The following is a 14971-nucleotide window of genomic DNA, read 5'->3' as shown; positions in this document are numbered from 1 at the left end:
AAAATCCACTGTATGAAAAACTCACAGGACAAACCTGATTTCTCTAACAATAAACTACAAGAAATGAAGTGCAGTGAGAAGGCCTAGAGACTAAAAGGGGTTTACACATTTAGTGGGTAAGTCTGTGAATTTCCAGAATAATGCTTGTGCTTTAGAGTTCCCAAATGTGCACAATAGTGTAAGGGCAGCCAGAGGGATCTGCTCAGCCAGAGATTCTTGCCAACATGCTAACTCTATTCATGAGCTGAGTTTTTGTGAGAATTAGAGACAATTTTAATATGGTGAGAAAATCTGTTTAGAGTGAATATTTCTCATTTGAAGAGAATTAATTTTGGGTTCCACAGACTTATTCCCAGCCATCGTTATTATATGGACAGCACAGCCACTGAGAGTTTGTGTAGCAAAGTATCCCAGCAGTCTGCAGGAACGAGGGCCCAGTGCCTTACATGGTTTATGGAAGCAGGAAACAATGCTTTGCTCTCTTGCTATTACACCATCAGAACTTGCTTAAAGTAAACCCAATTCTAGAGAAACAACAAGTTGTGAAAATGGCCCTTTTCATCTTCTGCTGGGTTTGTTTTACCAGCACAAATAATAACAATGGCAGTAAAGAGCTGACAATGAGCAAGCAGTACCTTTAGCTGAGATTCCTGACTTCCTTAAGGAACAAATAAACAGGAGACAGCTATACACCATATGCATGCCTCTGGAATGAAGAGAGCTGGGCCAATAATATTAAGCCTCAAAACTTGGCTTTCTACAGGCAAATACTTAATTGGATTAAAAGAATGATGTGACAGAAGTAAAAGGACAGTGTTTCAAGAACCAGGTTACCTAAGTAAGCTTACCTGTCCTTCATAAGGCTAAAGGTGTAAGGCTGCTGCTACTCAAGTATGGTCCAGCAACCCCTAAGGAGGCCCCTTCAGGGAGGGGGGGATGCCCACTCAGCGAGTCAGTGAGTGTCCTCTCTCCTACGTGCAGATCAGTACTCAGTCAAAGACTCAAAGTGATCAGTGTGCCTTTGCAGTTCTCATATTCTCTCTCTCTCTCTCTCTCTCACACACACACACCCACAGCAGATCTCTCCTCTCTGGTACACTGTTTCACAAACTCCAGGGGTTTCTGGATCCCCAAACTCCTCTTCTGTCTCATCAACACAGTGAGATGGCTGGGTTTATTTTTGCTATGCTCTCCCTGCACTGAAACGGCCTCCAGGAAGCAAGCTGGGGCAATATTAGGACTCACTTCACTGTTTTCTTTACCTATCTCTGTGCCACCTGTAGTTCAATGTCCAAAAATTGTTTCATTATTTTGTCCAGCCTTCTGTTTGGAATGTCAATTCCTATAGCACTCTAATTTTGCCAGTGAAACAGAAATCACAGTAATTTATTATACTTGCAGTTTACAAATGCAGCAGTCCCTGAAGTATTGGGGAAAAACTGGTTATTCAACCACATATTATTTGAGAAGAACTGTGTTAGAAAATGCTTCCTGTATGGCATTGAGTCTTGGGGAATGAATAAAACTAAGTCAGGTGAAGGACCGGAGCGGTTTCTAGGCAGAGGGATCCTTCTCTGTTCATGAGAAGCATGGGGACATATGCAAGGAAGAGACCTCAGACTATTCTTTGTGCCTGGGATTATCTGGGAATCATTAGATTTCTGTGCCGTGGAAGAAATGATGGAAGTGATAAGTAAATATTTTCCCAAGAATACTAATTAACCTATAGAGCAAATATTTAGTGCTTTCTACTTAGAGTTCTTTCCCCTTCTCCTGTGTCTAACCCTCTAGCAGTTACTAGGAGGAATAGGGTCCAGGACACGGTTGTTGTGCAATTTGAGGGACAGCCACCAGGGGGCGATGTTTCCTACTGATGCAGTTTCTGGTTGTGTTCATGGGCTGCTTTGACTCTGGTGACTCTGTAGCAACAAAAAAGACTGCTGTGCAGAAAGGGGCTCTAAGTTATGCGTGAGGAGTGTCTCTAAGGGCCTGCTGGGGACTAGCCTTATTGCATTCAGTGTATTCCAGGGAGCAAGGATCATTTTCTTCTGCCAGCATGCTTTCTGCCACCTGTTCCATTCTTGTGATCTTAATACTCAGTAAGTAACATTTTATCTTAAACGTTAACGCTTTTTCATTTTCCTATAATTATAGATAACTTTTAGTTTTCTTCTTTGGCTGAAAACTCTCTCCCTATACGTTTCTATCATAACAAAGTAATTCTCTTTCAGGAGGGACCAGTGGAGACTCAGTGACCCAGACAGAAGGCCCTGTTACCCGCCTTGAGAGGACAAGTATTATCCTGAACTGCAGTTATCAGACCACTTATTCAAGTCCTTTCCTCTTCTGGTATGTCCAGTATCTCAGTAAAGGTCCCCAGCTCCTCCTGAAGAGTTCAACAGACAACCAGAAGGTAGAGAATGAAGAGTTTCATGCCAAGCTTGTGAAGAGTAGCAGCTCCTTCCACCTAGAGAAATCATCACTCCAAATGTCAGACTCGGCGGTGTATTACTGTGCTATGAGTGACACAGTGGGGGGAGGCTACAGGGGGAGCTGAGCACAAACCCAGAGGGCTGCAGGTGGGGCCTGGCTGTGGGCAGCCCTGGGAGGGAAGATATATTCTCTCCCTAAGCAGTGAGAGAATATAACTGCTTGATTCTATTTAGAGTTTTCTCACAGAAATGAACCAAGCCCAGACTATTCATAGAAGTCTAAGAGGCTCACAATTGCTCTGCAGGTAAAGAGGGGTGGATGTCAGTGTTAAACAGAATCAAAACTTTGAGCCCCATAAGTGCTCAGTCAGAAAGGCTTCTCTCTTCTCCAGACTCCAATCCTTCACAGAAAACATTTGTAGAAAAACTCTATCGTGAGATGAATGTCTACCAAGATATTTTTAACTATTTAATTATTTTAAAAGCCCTGTAATCTCCTGCTTTTGCATGCAAACATTCACAAACCAACTGAGGAACTTAGGATCTGGTCTTTAGTGTTCTGCACAACTGAGTGTCCACAGCTAAGATGGACAGATGGACATGCCCCCTCTGACTGAGTCCTTGCCACAGAAAATTCAACCCAACTTCACATTAATTCATCACCCCATACAACTTCTCAGAAAACACTGATGTGGAAAGAGTCGTAGGACAGGGCACTGAAGGAATCCCCTCCTCAGGTTCATGCTCCTCACTAGGTGAGAGGCAGCCAGTCTGGAAAGGCTGCATCCAGAGCATCCTCCCCCTGAACATTCAGTCTCCTCTGATCGTCACCCAGATCCTTATCCTGAGGATGATGTGCTCAGTCACCTGGGTTTGGGCTTCAGGTTCCAAGATAGTTCATCTGAAAGGAAGCCAGGATTTTGATCCATCTCAGCTCTTTAAGCTAAAGTATGTTAATATTATGATATATTTCCCTGTAAAACAAGAAGGATCTGTATGCAGAGACCATGGAGACTTCCAACAATAAGGGTTAATATTGTCTAGAGAGTAAGAAAATAAAGAGTCTAGGAATAGGAAAGAAGATTAGTCAGCTCTAATAAGAAACCATCGAGAATTTTTTTTTAGATTATTTTTACTGACCTTATGACTTCAGCTGAGTCCATAGAGACAGGAGCAAGGATACCCAAGATTTACTCCCTCTTTGCCTCAGTGTTAGTTATTCCTGGTTCACCTCCTCACCCAAATCCAGGCTTCCTCTCCATCTGTCTGTCCTGTTCTATGCCCTGGTAGTCCAACTCCTGTGAATGGCATCATCCAGGCTAACCTTGCTTTATTGACATCTTACTGCATTCAGCCATGGATAAAAACTGGCAAGAGATCTGTAGGTGGGAAGAGAGAAAGTGAAGTATTTCCTCTTTTGCCCCCTGACAGCTAGGATGTGGTGGTTCTGCCATTGGCTGCCTCCCTCTCTGTTTTGGACTAAATGTTTGTGACTCTCCACCTCCAATTCATATGTTGGATTGCTAACTTCCAATGTAATGGTGTTTGGAGTTGGAACTTTTGAGAGGTAATTAGGTTTAGATCAGGTCATGAGTGTGAGACTGACATGATGGAATTAGTATCATTTTTTTAATAGACATTTTTGCCTGGCTGGCGTAGCTCAGTGGATTGAGCGCAGGCTGCAAACCAGTGTCGCAGGTTCGATTCCCAGTCAGGGTACATGCCTTGGTTGCAGGCTATGACCCTCAGCAACCACACATTGATGTTTCTCTCTCTCTCTCTCTCTTCCCCCTCCCTTCCCTATTTAAAAATAAGTAAATAAAATCTAAAAAAAAGAAAGACTTTTTGTAGAAAAGTATGATCCCAAGAATGATAAAGAGAAAGAAGGCCACACTGAGGCACATGACAATCAAAATTCTGAAAAAAATTTTTTAAATAAAGTTAAGATCCTAAAATAACTCATCAAAAAATTAGAAATGGATCTGCTTTTTTGACCAGTGATCTCACTTCTGAGGGATATATCTGAAGGAACCCAAAACACTAATTTGAAAGAACATAAGCACCCCTATGTTTACTGCAGCATTATTTACAATCACCAAGATATGGAAGCTGTCCAAAGCATACATCAATAGATGAATGAATAAAACAAGTATAGGACATTTACACAATGGAATACTACTCAGCCACAAAAAAGAAGAAAATTCTACCCTTGCCAACAGTATGGATGGACCTGGAGAATATGATGCTGAGTGAACTAAGCCTGTCAGAGAAAGACAAATACCATATGGTCTCACTCATATGTGGAATCTAATGAACAAACTACACTAACAAGGAAAATGGGGAACAGACTCATAAATGGAGAGCAGGATGACATCTAGTTGGGGGGTTATTAGTGGGTAGAGGGCTTGAGCAAGAAGAAAAAAGACTCATGGACATGGACAACAGTGTGGTAATTGCTGTGGGTAGGGAAGTATAATGTTATGTGGCTGGCTGCTGCTAGAGCTTGTCCTAGGGCTCACTGAGGCCAGCTGTTGCTTGTTTGAAAGGATTTAGGAAACTATAAAGCCTGAGCCAGGACTCATATGGGAAAAGCAGTTTGGGTGGGCCCGTAGGTTGGGTGGGACAGAGTCTTTGGGGATCTCTAAGGTGGATCAAACAATGTTAGCCAGGTTGATGGAGTCTCAGATATGGCACCAGCTGGCAGCTCTGTGGCTCTATGGGTGGGGGGGGAGGGGGGTGATTTAGAAAAAGGACAATGGCCTCTGGTTGTCTAGATGCCAGGTATGTCAGTTTCTCCCAGTATGCCACTGGTGCCTTTCAGGCTGCTACCCCAGTGCTGGAGCTCAGAGGGAGGGAGTCTGAATAGGTGAATCCATGTGTGTGTTATTAAAGAGGAACTGCTTGAGGCTCCAGCAGTTTCTTCTACCAACTCATTCCACACTGGTTTTTGCAGCCAGAAGTTGTAGGGACTTATCTCCCTGGCACTTGAGCCCTGGGCTGGGGGGCCTGGTGTGGGTCTGGGACTCCTTGCTCCCAACATATCCCTCCTGAATTTTTGTCTATCACATGTGGGTATGGGACTGGCCCATTCTACGTCTGCACCTCTCCTACCAATCTGGATGGATGTGGTTTTTTTAATTCAGTAGTTGTCAGACTTCTACTCAACTTGATTTCTGATGGTTCTGAGTGATGGTTTTTTATATTTCAGTTGTTATTTTGATGTGGTTGTGTAAAGAGGCAAGGCATGTCTGCCTATGCCATCATGTTAACCAGAAGCTTAAAGCAATTCTAATTGTGATTGTCTTCCAACATCTATTCCATGCCAGGTCTGTGGGTGCCTCTGACTAATCTAAATAAATTATTTTGATCTAAAATAACTATTTAAATAAATAAAGGCAAATTGTAAGGAATGAAATCTTTCCATTTGTGACAGCATGGATGAACCTAGAGGGTGCTTTGCTAAACAAAATAATTCAGTCAGAGAAAGACAAATACCATCAAATTTCTCTTATATGTGGAATCTAAAGAACAATCTAAATAAACAAACAAAACAGAAACAGACTCAGTTACAGAGATACAGAGAACAGACTGATGGTTTCTAGAAGGGCAGAGAGTGGGGTCCTAGGTGAAAATTGTGAAGGAATTAAGAAGTACTAATTGGTAGTTACAAAATGGTCGTGGGGATGTAAAGCACAACATAAGGAATATAGACAATAATATTGTAATAACTATGCATAGTGGAAGGAGGGTCCTCAGAATATTGGGGGGGGACACTTTCATGAAAGTATAGATTGTCTAACTACTATGCTGTACACCTGGAACAAATACAAAATAATACTGAATGTAAATTATAAATGAAAAATAAAATTTAAAGTTCCTTAAAAAAATAAAGGCAAAATAAATACATTTTCAGAAAGACAAAAGTGAAGACCACATTTCTCCAGCTGACCTGCAGTAAAAGAAATGCTAAAAGAAAGTCTTCTATAGGTTGGTGATATTTTTTAACTATTATTCTAAATTTCCTCAAACTTTTCAAACCTATCTAACAGAGAACAGATAGATTAAAATGTAAACTTCTTAAGTAGTGTTTTTAAATAACATCAGTTCCTTGCTCAGAAAGCCTTAATATTTCTTTGTTTCCTCCTGACCAACATCCAGATTTATTTTTGCAGACATCCAAGACAAATCATCTTCCAGACTGATCTCCTGGCACTCTCTAATCTATGCACGCTCTGGCCAACATTCTATTCCCTTTTTCCTTTTGTCAAAGAAGGAAGCAAAAGTTTCTTCCTTCTCTTCTTCCCCATCTCTATATTTTATGAATAAAATATCATAAAATTAATTTATGAAAATATTTATGAACTACCCTAGAGCATGTTTGTCATTATTTTTAATTAAGTATTTTATTGTTCTACACAGTTGTCCCAATTTCCCCTGCTTTGCTCTCTTCCACCAAGCCCACCCTCTGCTCCCACAGACAATCCCCACTCTATTGTGCATGTTCATGGGTGATTCACACATGTTCCTTAACTAGTCCCTTCCCCTTCTTTTTACCCTTATCCCCATCTTGCTTCCCCTCTGGTCACTGACATTCTGTTGCTTTTTGTCGATGCCTCTGGTTCTATTCTGGTTGTTTGTTTGTTTTGTTCATTAGGCTCCTCTTATAAGTGAGATCATATGGCATTTGTCTTTCAATGCCTGGCTTATTTCACTTAGCATATAATATTCTCCAGCTCCATCCATGCTGTTGAAAAAGGTAGGATTTTCCTCTTTTCTCCTGTGTAGTATTCCAGTGCAAAAATGTACCACAGTTTTGTTAATTTTAATTAATCAGTCAATTAATTAATAAATAATTAATTAATTAATTAATTATATTTTACTTTATTTTTAATATATTTTATTGATTATGCTATTACAGTTGTCCCATTTTCATCCCTTCACTCTCCTCCACCCTGCATACTTCCTGCCACCCACATTCCCCCCTTTTAGTTCATGTCCATGTGTCATACTTATAACTTCTTGGCTTCTACATTTCCCATACTATTCTTACCCTCTCCCTTGTCTATTTTCTACCCTACCATCAATGGTACTTATTCTCTATACTTTTTCCCTCTCTCTCCTCCCACTCCCCTGTTGCTAACCTCCATGTCACCTCCATTTCTGTGAGTCTGTTCCTGTTCTAGTTTGTTTTGCTTAGGCTGTTTTTTGTTTTTGTTTTAGGTGTGGTTGTTAATAATTGTGAGTTTGCTGTCATTTTACTATACATGTTTTCTTATCTTCTTTTTCTTAGATAAGTCCCTTTAACATTTCAGATAACAAGGGCTTGGTGATGATGAACTTGTTTAACTTGACCTTATCTGGGAAGAACTTTATCTGCCCTTCCATTCTAAATGAAAGCTTTGCTGGATAGAGCAATCTTGGATGTAAGCCCTTGCCTTTCATGACTTGGAATACTTCTTTCCAGCCCCTTCTTGACTGTAAGGTCTCTTTTGAGAAGTCAGCTGACAGTGTGATGAGAAACTCCTTTGTAGATTACTGTCTCCTTATCTCTTGCTGCTTCTAGGATTCTCACCTTCATTTTTCTCTTGGCTAATGTAATTATGATGTGCCTTGGTGTGTTCCTCCATGGTTCCAGCTTCTTTGGGACTCCCAGAGTTTCCTGGACTTCCTGGAAGTCTATTTCCTTTGCCAGATTGGGGAAGTTCTTCTTTATGATTTGATCAAATAACTTTTCCAATTGTTGCTCTTTCTCTTCTCCTTCTGGTACCCCTATAATTTGGATGTTGGAACCTTTAAATATATCCTGGAGGTTCCTAAGTCTCTCCTCATTTTTTTGAATTCTTGTTTCTTCATTCTTTTCTATTTGGTTGTTTCTTTCTTCCTTCTAGTCCACTCTATTGATTTGAGTCCCAGTTTTCTTCCCATCACTATTGGTTCCCTCTGCATTTTCCTTCATTTCACTTGGTGTAGCCTTCATTTTTTCATCTAATTTGCAACCAAATTCAACCAATTCTGTGAGCATCCTGATCACCAGTGCTTTGAACTGTGTGTGTGATAGGTTGGCTATCTTTTGGTCGCTTAGTTGTATTTGCTGTGGAGCTTTGATCTGTTCACACCATTTTTTTTTGTCTTGTTGTGCCTGTTACACATGAGGGGCAGAGACTTAGGCATTCACCAGGGCAGGGCAACCCAGTAGCTGGGTTGTGACGCTGTATGTGAGGGGCGGGGTCCGAGAGGAAAAAAATGGTGCTTGCTCCACTCTCTGTGGGACTTCAGTCCCTTCTGCCACTTTCCCCCAAGCAAACTAGGCCTTTCTGGTGCTAATTCCCATGTGGGTGGCTTGTGCATGTTCTAGGCCCCCATGGGTCTCTCCAACAAATTCTCCTATGAGGCTGGGAGTCTTGCCCTGTACCTCAACCCCCACAGGTGCTTTTCAATCAGTGTCCCAAGGCTCTATTTCCCAGTGCTGGGACCCTGGATTGTGCACAGTGCCTCATTTCACAATCACGACCTTGCTGGGTCTGCCGCTTGCCAACCCACACCCAGGGTCTGCCAGCCACTGCCTGTGCACCCAGGGTCCACCCACTGTGGTCTTGCGTGCTGAGGATGGCTTTTGCACCCAGTCCCACAGCTCTTTGGGCCTTGACACCTCTCTGACCAGCTGCCCAACTCCTTCCCTCCTACTGATCTGGATGAACGTGTCTATTTTGACTCTTTGGTTGTCTGACTTCCATACAGTTCAATTTTCTGTCAGTTCTGGTTGTTATTCTATTTTGAAATTGTTGTTGTCCCTATCTTGGTTGTGTGAGGAGGCACAGTGTGTCTACCTATGCCTCCATTTTGGCTGGAAGTTCCTCAAAAATTGTATGATCTTTTAAATGTATGGCTGGATCCAGATTACCAATATTTTGTTGAGGATTTTAGCATCTATGTTTATCAGAGATATTGGCCTACAGTTTTTTTCTTTGTAGTGTCTTTACCTGGTTTTGGAATTAGAAGAATAGCAACCTTGTAAAAAGTGTTTGAAAGTCATCCCTCTTCTTGAATTTTTTGAAATAGTTTTGAGAAGGGTAAGAGTTAGTTCTTCTTTAAATGCTTGGTAAAATTCACCTGTGAAGTCATCTGGTCCAGGGCTTTTGTGTGCTGGAAGTTTTTTGATTACTGCTTCAATTTCACTAGTTGTTATCCATCTATTCAGGCTTTATGCTTCTTTTTTATTCAGTTTTGGAAGATTGTATTTTTCTAGAAATTTGACCATTTTGCACAGGTTGTCCAATTTCTTGGCATATTGCTGTTTGTAGAAATTTGTTACAATCTTTTGTGTTTCTGTGGTATCGGTTGTAACTTGTGCTCTTTCACTTCTGATTTTATTTATTTGGGTCATCCCTCTTTTTTTCTTGATGAGTCTGCTTAAAGGCTTGTCAATTTTGTTTATCTTTTCAAAGAACCAGCTCCTGAATTTATTGATCCCTTGAATTGTTCTAGTCTCTGTGTCATTTAATTTTGCTCTGATTTTGATTACTTCCTTCCTTCTACTCGCTCTGGGCTTTGTTTGTTTGTGTTCCTCTAGTTGTAGATGTAGGATCAGATTGTTTATTTGATATATTTCTATCTTTTTTAGGTAGGCCTATGTTGATATGAGTTCCCTCCTAGGGAACTAAGTTCCCTTAGTTGCCTTTGCTGTGTCCTATAGGTTTTGGGCTGTTGTGTATTCATTTTCATTTGATTCCAGAAACTTTTTTATTTCTTCCTTGATCTCATTGTTAACCCATTCACTGTTCAATATCATTGTATTTAGTGTCCATGAATTTGAATGCATTTGAATTTTTTCCTTGAGGTTGGTTTCTAGTTTCAAGTGATTGTGATCTGAGAAGATGCTTAATATAATTTCAATATTCTTAAATTTGTTGAAGCTTATTTTGTGCACTACCATGACACCTATCTATGAAAATGTCCCATGTGCATTTGAAAAGAACAAGTATTTTGCTTCTTTGGGGTGAAGGATTCTATGTGTGTGTGTGTGTGTGTACACACACACACACCAATTATATGTACACACATGTATATGTGCACACATGCACATATATGTGTATACACACATGTATATACATATGCATGTGCATATGTGCACACATATACATATAGTATGCGCATATGCATGTGTATGTGCACATTTATATGCATATACATGTGTGTATACATATATATCAATTAAGTCCATTTGATGTAGTGTTTTGTTCAGTGTCACCATATCCTTACTGATTCTTTGCTTGTAATATCTGTCCATTGTTGACAATGGGATGTTAGAATCCCTATGATGACTGTGTTGCTGTTGATATCTTACTCGAAATTTTTTCTTTTATGTTTAAGTTTTCCTACATTGGGTGCATGTATGTTTACAATGGTTATATCTTCTTGATGGACTACTGCCTTAAGTATTATGTAGTGTCTTTCTTTGTCTCTTTTTATGGTTTTTGTTTAAAGCCTATTTTATCTGATATAATTATTGCTACCACAGCCTTTTTTCATATCCATTTACTTGGAATATTTTTTCCACCCCTTCACTTTCAGTCTATGTAGGTCTTTTTTTTTCTGATATGGGTCTCTTGTAGAAAGCATATATGTGGGTCATGTTTTGTGTTTTGTCTTTTAATTGGAGAATTTAATCCCATTTACATTTACGATTATTGTTGATGAGTACTTATTCATTGCAGTTTTTCTTCTTGTACCTGCATTACTCTCTCTCTCCTTTTTCTTTATCTTCTTAGAACAGTTCCCTTAGTGTCTTTTGCAATGCTGGTTTGGAGGAGATGTACTCTTTTAGGTTTTATTTATTTATTTTTTTTGTCTGGGAAACTCCTAATTTCACCTTCCATTTTAAATGAGAGCCTTGCTGGGTAGAGTAGTGTTGGTTGCAGGCTTTCGCTCTTCATTACTTGGAATACTTCTTGCCATTCTGTTCTGGCTTATAGTATTTTTTGTTGAAAAATCAGCTGATAGTCTCATTGAAAGTTCCCTTGTAGGTTATTAACTATTTCTCCCTTGTTTCCTTTAAGAGTTTTTCTTGATCTTTAAATTTTGCCCTTTTAATTATGATATCTCTTTGGGTTCATGTTGATTGGGATACTTTGTGCTTCCTAGAGTTGTGTGACTTTTGGCCTCATCAAGTTAGGAAAGTTTTCTACCATTACGTTTTCAAACAGTTTTTTCTATTCCTTTTCTGCTCCTCTTGTCCTTGTGGTATCTCCATGATGTGAATATTACTAGGTTTCCTGTTGTCTTGAAGCACCTTTAGACATTATTAATTATTTTTTTAGTCTTTTTTCATTTTGTGGCTCCATTTGGGTCGTTTTTTCTACTTTGTATTCTAGCTCACTGGTTCAATCCTCTGCTTCATCTAGCCTGTTTGTAATTCCCTCTATTGTATTATTCATCTCAGGTATTGTATTCTTCATTTCCTACAGTCTCTTATTGATAGTTTCTATGTCTTTTTCATGGTGATGTAGTTCCCAATAAGTTCCTTGGCACTTACATAAAGTTCCTTTTGGTTCTCACTGAGTTTCTAACCATTATTTTGTACTAAGTGTCTGATAGATTTCTTGCCTGTATTTCATTTAACACTCTTTCTGGGGATTCCTTTTTTTCCTTTTGTTTGGGGATTGTTTCTTTGTCTCCCCATTTTCGAGTGACTCTTCTTGTTTGTTTCCACATACTAGATTGATTTTCTTGGATTCTCTGTCTTTGTTGTGTGACCTTCTGTGATAGGAGACCTGTGAGACTCTGTGGTGCAGTCTCCTTGATCTATTGAGCTGAATGCTATTAGGATGCCATTTATGTGGGCTCTCTTGTTGTAATTGGGTTTGGTTGTTGTTTGGTCATTCTTTGGTGGGTTCTTCCTCCAGCTGGCTGGCTGAGAGTCACACTGCCAACCATGTCTTGTATGCTTTTGTACAAGTGGTGCCAGAACAAAGCAAAACAACCCAGGAAACTAAACCCATACCTGAAAAAATAACCCCCACCCACAACCATGCTATCAATAGCAAATGAGAAAATATTAATACAGGTGTAAAAAAAATTAAGACTATTATAAGAAAAGAAAAATGAATATGAGATGACTAACTGAAATAAAAATGACTTGAGAGGATAGAGGGAGGAGAAATAATGAGAGTAAGGAATAGAAACAAAGTGAAGAAAGAAAGAAAATAGAAATTACATCATAATTAATAAAAGGGGGAGAAGGCAAAATTGAATAATAAAAGGGAAGAGTATAGTTTGGGGTTTAAAATAAAAGAAAACTTAAAAACAATAGTGAAAAAAAGTAGGAACCATAATGAAGAAAAAAATTCTCCACAGCAATATCAACAGCAAATGAGCAAAGATTATTACTGGTGGAATGGATCTAAGAAGAAGAAAAAAAGCTCATGGGATTTCTAGAAGAAAGGAAAGTGATTTTGAGAGGATAGAGGGAGAAGAAATACCAAGAGAGAGGAATGAAAACCAGGCTAAAACAGGAAGAAAAATAAAATGTAAAACAATATAAAGAAAGGACAGGAGGAAGGCAAAATGGAGTAGGAGAGGGGAATAGTAAAATTTGAGACATGAAATACAAAAATAGTGAAGATCTAGGAATGAAATTGAAGGAATGCAGCAACAACCACCTTATCTACAAGCAGTGAGCAAAGATTGATAAAGGTGGAGAGAGAATAAACATACTTTTAAGAATGGGAAAAAGAATGGGAAATCACTAATGACAAGAAAAATGGTTTCAAGAGGCAGGAGGGAGAAGAAATAGTAAGAGTGCAGAATAGAAACAAGTTGTAGCAAGAGAGAAAATAGAATTTAAAACAAAAAATAAGAAGAAAAAGGAAGAAGGTGAAAATGGAATAAGAGAAGGTAGGAGCAAAATATGAGATTTGGAGTAAACTAAAATTAAAAAAAACAACTAGTGAAATGATACGCACAAACTTGAAGGAAAAGAAATGAATGCAAAAAAAGCTATGCAAGAGAGAAGATAATTCAAATAATGAAGATAGCGGTGGAATTTGTCTCAGTAGAATTGAGAGTTCGCCACTGCCTTCTCTTTCCAGACCCACCCATGGGGATGTCAGATGGTGTCCCAGTCTAGACTTAAGTAGCGTGTTCAAGACTATAATGATCCACAGTCTGTGGCTGTCTTCTTCAGATTTGGCTGGTCCCCACTGTTCTGCCCTTCCCTCTTTCTATCAGCCCAGGGCCCAGGAGTAGTTCATTTAATGATTCAAGAACACAGCCAGTACCTTCTTCCAGAGGGGGCCTCTGGTGCAATCAGAAGGTGGGAACCCTGGATAACTCCTGAGGGAGATACTTTTCAGTTTTCAGGGAAGTTGGAACAAGTGTTTCCCCTCCCTCTCACCACATCTTTTGTTCTTTCCCAGCTTCTTTAAATAGTGTATGGTTTCTGATGGATTAGCTGTCTGTTTCCTGTAAGGGGACAGAAAACCTTTATGTTTAACTCCTTTTTTTGTGTATATGAGGCACCATAAAACCTAAAAAAGATAGTCATTATAAGCATTATCCTCAAATGAAAACCTGTACTTTAAGAAACATTGCATGCCCCTGTTACCCAGGTCCTGGCTCTGCCTCTGGAAGAAGCTGGTCATATGTTCTTATGGAGACCAGACCTCCTTAAAAAGATAATTATACCCTCCAGATATGTCCACTCACTCATGTAATCACTCATTCCTCAGATATTTTTTGAACATCAAGTATGAACTGTACAACTGTATGTTCTCAGGAACTGGCTGCTGAGATTCATAAGATTCAGTTTCTGATCCCAAGGGCACCAACTCCAGTATGAAAAACAGGACACAGATGATTCTATTATCATATAGCAATGACAGTGATGATATGTCACAGGTAAAGTGGGAAAAGAGAGGAGCACCAACTCAGCCTGAAGAGCTGGGTGGGCGCTTTCACAGGAAGGTGGCATGTAAGTTGGATCTTAAAGAATGAATGGAAATGACCTAGGCAAGGGCAGTTGAGGGAAGGGAGAACATTCTAGGCAGAGGGGCTCATCTTCTAGTTCCAGAGACCAGTGGTGGGGGAATGTGTCAAGAAGATAACTCAGATCATGTTTATTTTCCACTCTCAGTATACCTTAAGATGCCTAGAAATAGCTTAACATTTGGTGTGCACAGACATTAGATGCTCAGTCTAGGGGAGACTTCAGGGAGACATGTTGCCCTGAATCTTAAAGACAGTAACCAAGGAATAGCGCCCCGTCTAAGCCTCATCCATTGTGAAGTCTGCATAAGGTGCTGGGTGCTTCCTTCCCGGAGCTCTGCCTCTCATCCCAGATACTTATTTCCCTTCTATGTCCACAATTTAAGATCCATTCCAAGGTAAATATCAAATTCAAAGGTGTGAGGAAGGCTGCAGGACAGAGGAGAAACCACAAGAGGGCGCTGCTCCCCGTGGGTGCTGCTTTGACACATCTTCCATTTCTGAACATGCCTCTTTTTATAGCCTGTGACATGAACTCACAGAGCAGTTTGTTTTGC

General features: G+C 39.9%; 1 gene segment (V, D, J or C); it reads left to right on the top strand.

Moving 5' to 3' along the window:
- The first annotated feature begins 1957 nt into the window (after positions 1 to 1957).
- LOC123819177 lies at positions 1958 to 2557 on the top strand. The segment is given in 2 exon segments: positions 1958 to 2099; positions 2232 to 2557. Coding segments are annotated over 2 exon segments (369 nt in total).
- The last annotated feature ends 12414 nt before the right edge of the window (positions 2558 to 14971 follow it).

The sequence above is a fragment of the Phyllostomus hastatus genome, unplaced genomic scaffold (genome assembly GCF_019186645.2).
Source record: "Phyllostomus hastatus isolate PE091 unplaced genomic scaffold, TTU_PhHast_1.1 phas_contig_301, whole genome shotgun sequence".
In the NCBI taxonomy this organism is placed as follows: domain Eukaryota; kingdom Metazoa; phylum Chordata; class Mammalia; order Chiroptera; family Phyllostomidae; genus Phyllostomus; species Phyllostomus hastatus.
Note: the sequence above shows the minus strand (reverse complement) of the source record. Positions and strands in the feature narration are given on the sequence as shown.